The sequence below is a fragment of the Mytilus trossulus genome, chromosome 1 (assembly GCF_036588685.1).
Source record: "Mytilus trossulus isolate FHL-02 chromosome 1, PNRI_Mtr1.1.1.hap1, whole genome shotgun sequence".
In the NCBI taxonomy this organism is placed as follows: Eukaryota; Metazoa; Mollusca; class Bivalvia; order Mytilida; family Mytilidae; genus Mytilus; species Mytilus trossulus.
In genome coordinates, this window is record NC_086373.1 from 21031541 (window position 1) to 21044059 (window position 12519).

The 12519-nt window shown below is 31.3% G+C and overlaps 1 protein-coding gene across 1 annotated transcript in view; it reads left to right on the forward strand.

Moving 5' to 3' along the window:
• LOC134704665 (germinal-center associated nuclear protein-like) overlaps nucleotides 1-12519 on the forward strand; it is a 41833-nt gene extending 29314 nt beyond the window's left edge. Inside the window, exons 19-32 of the mRNA XM_063563578.1 lie at nucleotides 153-255; nucleotides 619-749; nucleotides 895-1052; nucleotides 1705-1860; nucleotides 2205-2734; nucleotides 3514-3674; nucleotides 3875-4048; nucleotides 4779-5027; nucleotides 6894-7055; nucleotides 7800-7929; nucleotides 8413-8611; nucleotides 9186-9360; nucleotides 10725-10821; nucleotides 11693-12519. Coding sequence (XP_063419648.1) covers nucleotides 153-255; nucleotides 619-749; nucleotides 895-1052; nucleotides 1705-1860; nucleotides 2205-2734; nucleotides 3514-3674; nucleotides 3875-4048; nucleotides 4779-5027; nucleotides 6894-7055; nucleotides 7800-7929; nucleotides 8413-8611; nucleotides 9186-9360; nucleotides 10725-10821; nucleotides 11693-12171 — 2904 coding nt within the window. The 3' untranslated portion in view covers nucleotides 12172-12519. The remainder of the gene's footprint in view (nucleotides 1-152; nucleotides 256-618; nucleotides 750-894; nucleotides 1053-1704; nucleotides 1861-2204; nucleotides 2735-3513; nucleotides 3675-3874; nucleotides 4049-4778; nucleotides 5028-6893; nucleotides 7056-7799; nucleotides 7930-8412; nucleotides 8612-9185; nucleotides 9361-10724; nucleotides 10822-11692) is intronic.

A 12519-nucleotide genomic window follows, 5' to 3' on the forward strand; every position in this document is an offset into this window, starting at 1 on the left:
AATTGAATTTAATTAATGCCAACAACAGATAAAGATCAAATATATCAATCTTTAGATTGAAGCTAAAAAGTTTATGACATAGCTCAATCAGTTTTAATTTCAGGTTGATACATAGGCAAAAGCTTTACATTGTTCCTTTTTTTTTATTACAGGTAATGAATGGAGAGCCTTTGTTACCTTTAAGTTTACCAACACCTATAAATAGTTTTGATGACAACCTTAGATTTGTTGGTAAACTAGATGTTAATGTTTCTGGTATGTAATAAAAGTTATTGTATCTTACAAGCAAAATCATTATCACCAACTTTTGTAATTATGAAATAACGGCCAGATTGTGAAATTGGATTACAAGAGGATGATAATAAACAGATTTAAAGTTTAAAAAGAAAGAGGAAAGTCATACATAAGATATCAATGAATATATATATACTGAGCTTTCATTGAGTTTGTATTCTAATTCATTGCTTGTTGCCTCAGTTGTATTTAATCTAATCATGCAGTCTGCTGAGGATATATTTTGATTTTGATATTTTTCAAAGCATTTCTATAGCAAATTTTACTTTGTGTTTTTTTGTTTTATTATTTTCACAGATCAAAACGATGTTTCTTATATTTCAGATATATCAGAGATACAAACAAAGCCTGTAGTTCAGGATAAACCTTCTGTACCTCAACCAGAGGTAGTTCAAGAGGTCAAACCTGAAGTCAAACCAGACAGTGGACCACAGAAACTGCAATACACTAATGATGTAAGTATAACTAATAAATGGTTCCTTGAAAACAACTGCTAATTTGTTCTGGATGGTGTTCCAGAAAGATTCATCATATATAAAGTACTACACCACACTTATAATTTCATGAAATAAGAAAGTGTATAAGACCTTTGTATTTTAGGATGTGAAGGATTTAGCCAAACATTTATTCTGGGAGGTAATTGGGGACATGGCAAAAGAAGTATCAGAAGATCTGATACAAGGAGCTATGATGATATCCAATGGAACACAGGATGTTTGTGACATCATTGTAGAGGAAGTGGTCACAGAATATGTTGGGTATGTATAGGAGCTACAAAAGTTCTGACCTTGCGAGGGCTATATAGCCAGTCAAGGTCGTTAAAATCTTTCATGTGTTGAGCTTCAAAAAAAGAGAATATCTTTGATTGTATAACAGAATATGTTGTGACTGATTATATCTAAAAGGCATGTTAGGTACGAGAAGCTATAGTGTTGGCCATTGAATGTCCGATTTTTTGCCAATAATATAGTAACAGTGTAAGTCCTATTTTGCATGGATTAATACCAGAAGCTGCAATAATGGCCTATGAATGTCTTTAAATTTTAAAGTTAAACACCAATTGTTTAAAATAAAAGGTTATTGATGTTTAGGAACTTTTCAAATTACTTTAAAGAAGCATTAGCTAAGATTTAGATAAAAAGTTACAATTGTTTTTTTTTTATTTAAACATTTGTAAAACGTAGAAAATTGAAATAATATATTAGGGGCGTCATAATTTTTATCCATAGAGAAGAAGAATAATAAACTTAGGAAAAAGTATAATATTGCATGAATCCTTGTAACAGTAAATTAATATGTATTTGGGGAAGGGATGGTTTTAATGATGTGATCATCCTTGTGATTATCTACTGACCAGTGTGGTCAGATTTCAAAATGTATCTGGTGTCAAGTTTGAATTTATGTTTTTAGGTCATTGTCACAGTCATACCACACTGAGGTGACTTTATTAAAACAGAAGAAAGATAAAGAGACACTGATACAGAGTTCTGCTGTCCATTTTACTTCTGTGATTATAAAAGATGTTGTTGATCAAGAAGTCTTAAACCTGGCAACAGCAGAAATAAGGTTGGTTGTTATGTTAAATTTACACCCTATCAATCCTTTTGATTTACAATTTTTTTTTTGTAAAACATCTATTTGTGCTAGAAATATATATTCAGCTGCCACTTTTTTTTATAAATAATATGCAAATTTTCAAAGAGCTTACATTTTCAACTAAATTTTATATCTTGGTAGAATTTTATACTTAAAATTGATTTTGATAGATTCTAAATTTCATGTGGATTGTAATAAAAATCCTTTCAAATTAATACCTTTTGAACATGTATTTCTTTGTCTGTTTCTGTGTCTCACACAAAATGTGTGTAAGTGGGCCTCTTTGTAATATTTCTGCATTTCTTTAATTACAGGGAAGTCAAGGCACAACTAAAGAGAGAACAGATAGACAGAGGTGCTATTGAAATATCAGATGAACTTGTTGACCTTGTTATGAGTGAGATGTGTGAAGAGGTTGCTGAGGAAGTGTATCAGAAGGATGTTGTAGAACGACTAGAGGAGTTAGATGATATTTGTCACTGTATTGAACTTCAGAGAGCTGGCAGATTTCTTCAAAGATGGAAAAAGGAGTACTTGGCCAGAATTAAACTGAAACGGTCAATGTTAGACTTCCCTCCTGCTGTGGCCATGGACAATAGTTATGATACAGTGCAGAAGTTAATTCCTGAAAGACAAAATGATGTTTGTGATAACAATGGGTTTTATGTTAATAAACTTGCTAAGTTAAAGATAGACACTCCTGAACGAGATTTAACCAATAGGTGGGCAGTTGATCTAATGTTAAGTGCTCATGAGTTATACAGAAAGATTTGCCACCTAAAGTCATGGCAGCCACTTGACATTGTAACCACAGCTGGTCCACAGCTCCAGAAACATTTTAAAAGTAAGACTATTATATTATTGGATGTAAAATTAATATATATATGCCTTAGTTTTGTCTCCATGTACCCAAAGTTAATTTGATGTCAGCTAAACTTTCTTTAAATTTTCTTGTGCAGGGGCAGATGTGACCATTTGTAAATGCATTCATATCTTATCACTCTCATTTAGGTTAAAAAACATTCTATAAAGGTGTTTATTATGAAACCTCCTCTTTATGTCATTGTCATGTGACTTTGACCTTAGTTTCAGAGTAAATTTTTCAGATTAAGTTCCGTTTGTCAGAAATTGTTCATGGTAAACAAACGATAGTTGGTATTTAGATTGATTTTGGCAAGTGACTGTTCTTCTGACCAGTCTAGAACAGACAGCCGATCATTAGTTTGTTACTTAGTTCAATGCACTTTGGAATTATTCTGTAGTAGATGAGATATTTCTGTCTATCAGATCTCTTTAATTGATAAAAGTCTAAAATTTAAAGCCAAGTTGACATTAAAGCATATGCGCCATTGAATTACTGTTCATTGGATACCAATTTTTCGTGGATCTCGTAGGAACTGGTAATCCATCAAATTAAATGTTCTACAAACGACAATTTTTTTTCTATAGGCTTGTATTTAAACCTCAGAAAAACCACGAAATTAAATATCCTCGAACATACAAGTTTTCCTTTACCCACGAAAATAAATGAATCAATAGTATAAGGGAAAACACTAGACTACAAACAAGTTGATCTGGTTGGAAACCCTGTAGTAGATATTACATAGCCTTGATTTATTTCAGTATGTAAATCTAGGACATTTTATTGGAAGTTGATACTATCACTCCCTGATTTGAGGCTATGTGGAGGTCAGGAAGAAAAAGATGTTGGAGGACTGCTGGAAAAATGGTTGAGGTCAAAGTTCACTAAAGGGAAAGATGAAACATCAAGTGATAAAGATAAGGTATGAACAAAATAAATGAAATATTGTGAGTGTTTAAATAAGTTAAAAAGAAATGCATTCAGAAAAAGTTATAATTATCATATACTCTGAAATATTTGAATCCCTTTATATGAATATCAGTGGAAAGGTATGTTCTTAAAAACAGCTAATTGTTACTTTTTTATTGACAGATTCACATCCATCTTGATTTATATTTATAGGATATGTTAAGCTTGTACAGAACTGAGATCCAATATAGTCACAACAGTATAGTGAAAGATTTAGGAGTTTGCATTAAAGCAGTGAAAGATAAAGAATTAGGTCACAGTGACCTCCTTGGAACAAATGGAATAATTTTTGTTCTCCCTCCTGGCGTAACTGATGATTTATCTGCAGTAAGTTCTTTTTATGCCCATGCCGTAGTGGATGGGGTATTAAGTTTTACCCTTGTCCGTTTCTACTTGTTTGTCCTAAAATTGGTTTCCCTTCTCTAACTTAATTTTGCCTCAACCAAATGTTATGAAACTTTTACACAATGCTTATTACCACAAAATGCAGATCAAGTTTGAATTTTAGTAGCATCATTCTAACTGTTAGAGTTATGCCCCTTTATAAGGGAAAAATTATAAAATTTTAGTTTCCATTCTCTAACTTGAGTCTGCCTCAACCAAATGTTGTGAAACTTATGCACAATGCTTATTATAACAAAACACAAATCATGTTTGAATTTTTGTTGTGTCACTTATACTGTACATGAGTTATGCCTCTTTCAATATCAAATAAAAATAGGGGGTCACAGGCTTAATTTGTTTGAAAATTTAAAAGAAATCAAATTGTCCTCTCAAATTCAATATAATTATCTGCCCTTGATTTAGGAAAAGATTTTTTTTTTCTTGAAAAAAAAAAAGCACTCTTGACACTTAATTTTTTATAGTTAAATCTTTTGATTTCAAATTTTATAGGTTTGTGTTGTATATAATAAATGATATATGAACAAATTAAATTATGATAAAGAAGGGAATTTAGTGATTTTTCCTGGGAGAATGCTCACAAACAACATCCTATCTACCTTAAGTGATAAGGTCAGAATCTAATTTGCTAATGCCTATATTGTTACATTAACAGGAATACTGGGAGGATGCAAGAAGTCGGCTACAGACATTATTACAGTTGAAGCCATTATATCCACCTGTACCCTTGGTGATAATGATTCCACTGTTAATCAGTGATGATTTAGATGATTTAGTTTATACTGGTCTAGATTTACCATCATTTACAGACGAAGAGTTTGTGTCCACTATATACCTTCGACCTGTTGATCTACAAGATTATGGGCGTTCATTGGATGTAACACAACCAGAACTCAACCAAGAAGTAAGTTTATTATATATCATAAATTATAAATACAAGAATGATGACAGAAGTTATAAATAAGTAAAACAATTACAGATTGAAAAGGGAAAACTGGTCAGAGTAATCCTGTCGGAAGCTACACAAAACATTATTTGCACACTGTTGTAAAACTGCTATAGTTTTGGCCATATATGAAGAAAATGCCCTATGACTGAAGGCCAATGCTCTTAAAACTATGAGTTCGATTTTATTTTGCAGGACAGAATATTCATTTCGTTGTCTTTTTTTTTATTAAATTTTTGGATATATGCACAAAACGATTTATTGATTGTTTTATTCATTATAGCCACTTATCCTTAATATATCTAAGGTACATGTATTACTTATTTTTTTTTATACGTATTGATTTTAGGAGTTTCGGTCCCAACAGTTTAGGAATTAGGGGCCAAAAAGGGACCCAAATAAGCATTTTTCTTGGTTTTCGCACCATAGCGTTAGTATAAGTAAATAGAAATCTATGAAATTTAAACACAAGGTTTATGACTATAAAAGGAAGGTTGGTATTGATTTTGGGAGTTTTGGTCCCAACAGTTAAGGAAAAAGGGGCCCAAAGGGTCCAAAATTAAACTTTGTTTGATTTCATCAAAATTGAATAATTGGGGTTCTTTAATATGCCGAATCTAACTGTGTATGTAGATTCTTAATTTTTGGTCCCGTTTTCAAATTGGTCTACATTAAGGTCCAAAGGGTCCAAAATTAAACTAAGTTTGATTTTAACAAAAATTGAAACCTTGGGGTTCTTTGATATGCTGAATCTAAAAATGTACTTAGATTTTTGATTATTGGCCCAGTTTTCAAGTTGGCCCAAATCAAGGTCCAAAATTAAACATTGTTTGATTTCATCAAAAATTGAATAATTGGGGTTCTTTGATATGCCAAATCTAACTGTGTATGTAGATTCTTAATTTTTGGTCCAGTTTTAAAATTGGTCTAAATTAAAGAACAAAGGGTCCAAAATTAAACTAAGTTTGATTTTAACAAAAATCAAATTCTTGGGCCTCTTTGATATGCTGAATCTAAACATGTACTTAGATTTTTGATTATGGGCCCAGTTTTCAAGTTGGTCCAAATCAGGATCTAAAATTATTATATTAAGTATTGTGCAATAGCAAGTCTTTTCAAATGCACAGTATTGTGCAATGGCAAGAAATATCTTATTTCACAATATTGTGAAATAGCAAATTTTTTTTTAATTAAGAGTTATCTTTCTTTGTCCAGTAAAGTAAGCAAGAAATATCTGCAAGAATTTTTTTTAATTGGAGTTATCTTTCTTTGTCCAGAATCAACTTAAATCTTCGTTATATACAATATACAATGTATATTCACTTTTTACTACCAACTGATAAATTTAAATTATCTTAAAAATTCAGTGATAACAAGCAGTTTTTTTTACATCTTAATATTTTATGATGTATTTAAATGAGTAGTAATTGTTGCAAACTCCATTAGAATATCTTAATTGAAATTAGTTTTGGAATAAGGGAAAGGGGGATGTGATTAAAAAATTGGGTTCAATTTTTCTCATTTGAAATTTCATAAACAAAAAGAAAATTTCTTCAAACATTTATTTGAGAGGATTAATATTCAACAGCATAGTGAATTGCTCTAAGAGAAAACAAAAATTTTAAGTTCATTTGAATACATTCATTCTGTGTCAGAAACCTATGCTGTGTCAACTATTTAATCACAATCCAAATTTAGAGCGGACTCCAGCTTGAATGTTGAGTCCATACTTGCCCCAACTGTTCAGGGTTCAACCTCTGCGGTCGTATAAAGCTACGCCCTGCGGAGCATCTGGTTTAGCTTACTATGTGATTTTTCTTACAGTTACAAGAATGTGTCCAGTTTTTAGCAGAAGCTTACCCACCACAGCCAGACATCAAAGTCAAATATTTAAAAGATTTTATAGATGATTACATACTAAAGAAATTCTTTAGTCCAGTTTTACATAACCTTAAACAAAGGAAGCAGAATGGTTTTCTGCATCAGGTATAAATGCATTACATATATAATCAGGTCATTTTAGTTATTTTGGGATAATCTTTGTGCATTACATTTCATATATCATGAAGGTTAGTCTGTGTGATACTGATACCAATCCAGTCACATATTTTTCTGAAATAATCATTAGGCACACTAGAGACTAAGATTGGATGGATTGATTGATTGTTGGTGCTTAGCACCATTTCAGAATGTTTGACTATTTCATGGGGACCAGTTTTTATTGGTGGAGGAAGCTGGACAAAACTAAAGGGTACCAACCTTCTACAAAAGTTCAGAAAGCCACATTTATTACTAATCTATAGCATAAAAAAGAAAAAGTGTGTGAATAGAGCAGCCTGGAATCTTATTGTAGGTGTAGTCAATTCATATCTACAATGTGTGTGGAAAAATTTTGTGATTTTAACATACATTGAAATATAAGATAATCTTCTATGCTGTTCGGCGCAGTTGCGAGAAGTTGTTATAGCTCACATAAAATTGAGAATGGAAATGGGGAAAAGTGTCGAGACAACATCTTTATTTAGTCATTCATTAATACTGCTGCATATGTTGTCTCTTTGACTCATTCCCAGGTTTCTATTCTCAATTTTATATGGTAATGAAGGTACATACAAAATTAAAAATTGTAATTAGTAAATTAGGTTTTAAGATAAATTGAGTCTATTTTACTTTTGCATTTACTTTCTAACTGTCATAGAAGATCAAATTAATATATCTATCTTATTTCAGATGCCAGAACAGTTGGTTATATTATATAACCATGTGATTAGTCACATGTCCAAAGTCTTAGCATCAGAAACATTGAAGGACCAGTCTTGGCCAGTTGCAGAATTCTTTTCAACAAAGAGCCCCACTCTTTGTAAGTTGGTGTATATTTTGTATTTGTTGTCAGTGTTTTTTTCTACCTGTCCTCTTTAATAATTGGTCAACTACTCTAGTGACTTTATCTTCAATGAAATTTTACAATAAATGAGATATTTAATCAGCAATACACACTGAGATCAAGCAGATGAATCTATAGAATTTTAGTTTTTCGTTCTCGCCTGAGACATACTGTAAATATAAAAAAAGAAGATGTGGTATGAGGGTCAATGAGACAACTCCAACTGATCTTGGCAAGCGATTTATTTTTGAGACTTTCACAAGTAGAAAAAGTTTTGTGAATATGTTAGACTAGGATGTTTCCTAACTTAACTATATCAAGTAAATTTGAGAGTTGCGAAATTAAAGAGTAATATTATAGCAGCAAAAATAATTCCAAAGCTTCTTGTTTTTTTGTTTTTTAAATTATAATTATAATGCATATGAAATTTTAAAGTACATAGGTGTGTATATATTTCAGGTATACCTGCTTCCCATTGGAACACTGAAGATCATTTATATTGTATAGAACAATTAATAGAATCACTGCAGTTACCATGGTTTCTGAATGATGATTTTGAGAAAGATGATTGGTCAGAAATATGTGAAGTATTGTGGATTTATATTGACAAAGTCATAGATGACCATTCAGGACAGGCCAAAATAGACCTATCATCTAAGTATGAAATGTCATCAATCTTTTATCTATTACTTTCACACTTCAAAAAGCCTGGAAAAATAACACAATGAAATATGTCAGTTGGAAGCTAAAATTAATAATATGTTACATTTGTTTTCTTTAATTCATAATACCAAAAGTTTACCAATGATGTGAGTGTGTTCCTCTTTTTCTGGCACGAAGAGTATTTGAAGAGCAAATATATCTTTTAATTCATTCTTTCTTATTTGCCTGTTCCATCAATCCTATTGAAATTTTACTGAGCAACTTCATGTCTTGTAAATAAAAAAGGATATTATTTCAATGGCCAGTTTGAGAATAGTTTTAAACCTATGCATAGAAATGGGTCCCCATATGGTCTAATGCCAGAAGGATGAAGTTAAGGTTACAAAACGAACAAAAAATCAAAAAGGATTTGTAAATAGAATAGAACACTGAATCTTGATATTAAATTTTGTACCTTTGATGTATACAATTTGAAAAATGAAACATATGGTAGACTATATCATTATATATATATTTCAGACTTTAACTGTAAACACTCACATTTAATCATTTTGTAATTTTCTTTATAGGATAAGATTAATTTTGAAGAACACAGAGAGAGATTTTGAAGATATTTGTTACTTACTAGAGAAGGAGACAAGATGTGAACCTTCATATGAAAATATTCCCTGGTCAGATGTCATATCAGCTTGTATAGACTATAAACTAACTGTTACCAAGTTTAATGATACACAGCTGAATGATGTAGGATAAGTTATCAATATCAATACCATTGAGTTTCTAGAATTGAAATTGTTGGGGGAAAATAATCAATCCTAATTATACCCCCGCTTTCAAAAAAGGGGGGGTATACTGTTTTACCTCTGTCTGTCATTATACCCCCGCTTTCAAAAAGGGGGGGTATACTGTTTTACCTCTGTCTGTCAGTCAGTCCGTCCCATGAATATTTTTCGTCACATTTTTCTCAGGAACTACAATACAAGGATTTCTGAAATTTGGTTTTTAGGGTTTATCTAAGTCAGCTATACCGTGTGATGCGTTTTCAGATTGATCACTTGACAACTTCCTGTTTACCGAACACTTGTATGATTTTACACATGATAGCCAAGTTGAAAATTTTCGTCACATTTTTCTGAGGAACTACAATACAAGGATTTCTGAAATTTGGTTTCAGGATTTATATAAGTCAGCTATACTGTGTGATGCGTTATCAGATTCATCACTCGACAACTTCCTGTTTACCGAACACTTGCATATTTTTACACTATTAATATTATCCACTTGCGGCGGTGTTATCATCAGTGAGCAGTAGCTTGCAGTTTCACTTGTTTTTAACAGCTGAAATTTGCTGCTGATCATCATAAGTTGAGCTTTTCTGTTACCCAACATATGAGTATCATGTTTGATAAGTTGACATCCTCAAATAAAATTTATGTTTGGATGCCCAATTCTTAACACTATAAACTTCAGATATTCTCTTTTTGTACCCATGTTCTGTTCTCTGTATTTCCATTTATCAGATGCAGGTCCATCATAAATTCTCAAACCTCACAAGCACATACTGTTGAAGCAGTTGCAAACAATATAACAAACTTGACATAAATGTTTTGTTCCTGAGGATCTTTGTACAAAGCTTTTAAAAAAAAGTTATTAGCAAATATGAAATTTGGCTATTGTCGTTTACTAAAACTGTTAAGATATGCTATAGACCATGGTTTAATGGAAGTAAAATTTGAAATAGGTTTTATGTTTGCATTCAAATCTGTATTTCAGAGTCCTATAGTGCATGTTGTGATCTATTGAAAATCCCTACCACAGTCTTTTTTTTTTTCATGTTCAACAAAATAACTATTTTTTGGATCAACTTCATGCTACAGTGACTTTGGATATGGATATGTCAATTTTTTTGGTGTACTGAAGATATTTCACTTATAATATATATTCTTATTATATTATAAAATGCTTTAGATGTTTTTCTTCAATTCGAATCAATTCAATAGTAGCTTTGTACATATTTTTTCTTTTGAACAAATGGTATTTGTTCCTGACAATCATAATGTTTAAAGGAATACTGACACCAATTTCAGATATATTTTGTATGTTTACAGAAGTATGAACTATTGGCAGTGTACCTAAAGAAAGAACTAGATGATTACCGTCCACCTGATAGCTGGAAATTCATGGAATCTGTCAAAGATTTTAATGGTATGGTATTTCTCTGATTTTCTTTTAATTTCCATTGATGCAACACTGCATTTTATTTTCTTTGTAGGAATTCAACTATGTATATTGATAAGTTTTTAACATGAATGTTTTCATATAATATGTGCTGTGTTGAGTTTTTGAGCATGTGTGGATAAGTAACTTGCTTTGTAATTAAAACCAAAGGTTTTATGCCGCCCCTTCAGTAGTGTGGGCATAAATTGTTACCCTTGTCCGTTCATTCATATGTGCATTCATATGTGCATCCCAAAATAAGTTTCAGTTCTCTATCTTTAGTTTGCCTCAACCAAATGTTAAGATACTTATACACATGCTTCTTACCCTAAAACACAGACCAAGTTCAACACATTCTCCTATTATTTAAATTATATTTTTACAGTGAATTGATGCCATTGCATCTATTTTGGTATGTATACATTAATATTTGTAACATTGCTGAGATTTAATATCTCACACAATATACAACAAATTACCTTTGTAATAGTACAGGTTCTGATTCGGGGAAGAAGTAAAGAATCAGATCTAACATTGTTCGGCTAATTTTGTAGGCATTTTATAGATATTCTAATGCCTGGTATTTCTTAATCATGAGAAATCCAATGGACAAGGTATGAATTTTCAGTTTTCTCTACTCTTTGGCAGACATAGGTTTATCAACAGCTTATTACTTACATGGGTAATCAGTGGAATATTACAGGATACACCAAGAAATGCTTGGATTCTTGATGTAACAATATAACACGGATATTTGATTGAAAATATATATTTTTTTTTTTAAAACACAACATTTTAGTTAAAATTGATTCAAATTAAATTTAAGTCTAATATTTGATTAACATTTATTTTATTTCAGTGACTACATCAATGAAATCTTCAATGCAGATAGCAAAAATAAAGTCAAAAGCAAAGAAAGCAGAAGAGAGCTTATCATATGAACCTGATCATGTGAACAAAACACAAAACAATGCTAACATCATTCTAGAAATAGAACCTGAGTGTGTTCAGGCTGCTCGTAAAATATCAATATCACTGACATCTGATCTTAAAAAGGAACAGCGAGAGTCAAACAAATATGACGAGTTTCTAAAGAATGCATTGTTGAATGGAGACATGAACAATACAACAATGCCTGATATCTCAGCTCTACCACCCTGGAGTGTGTTTGATTCTCCGGAGAAAACTGTGTCAGGTGATCATACACTCCTGGAAAGTTTAAGTGAACCTTTAATAACCGATGAAGTCGACAAACTGAAAAAAGAAATAGATACAAACAGAAGAGCTAGTGATTTGTTTGAAAGTCGGTTAAAACAATGGTTAGGTAGTCCTGTATGATATGTTGAACTTCTTCATTAACTCAAGGGCATTGTTAATATATATTCATGTAATTCATGTTTGTGAACCATCATTATACTTGTTTTACAATTAATGATACATTGCAATTTGTGTAAAGGACTGAAAATACATTGTGTTACTGTTATTGAATCATGTATTAAGTGTTTATACTTTAACAATAGTGCTATACCAAAAAACAGTTAATTCTGTTATTTATTTATGATTGTAACAAACACCAAAGAACAAGTGGGTTTGATGAACTTAATAAACACTAAATAAGGCCAAAACCAGATAAATAATGAAGATCATGAAGGTGTATATATTTTATTTAATTAGCACATGATTTAA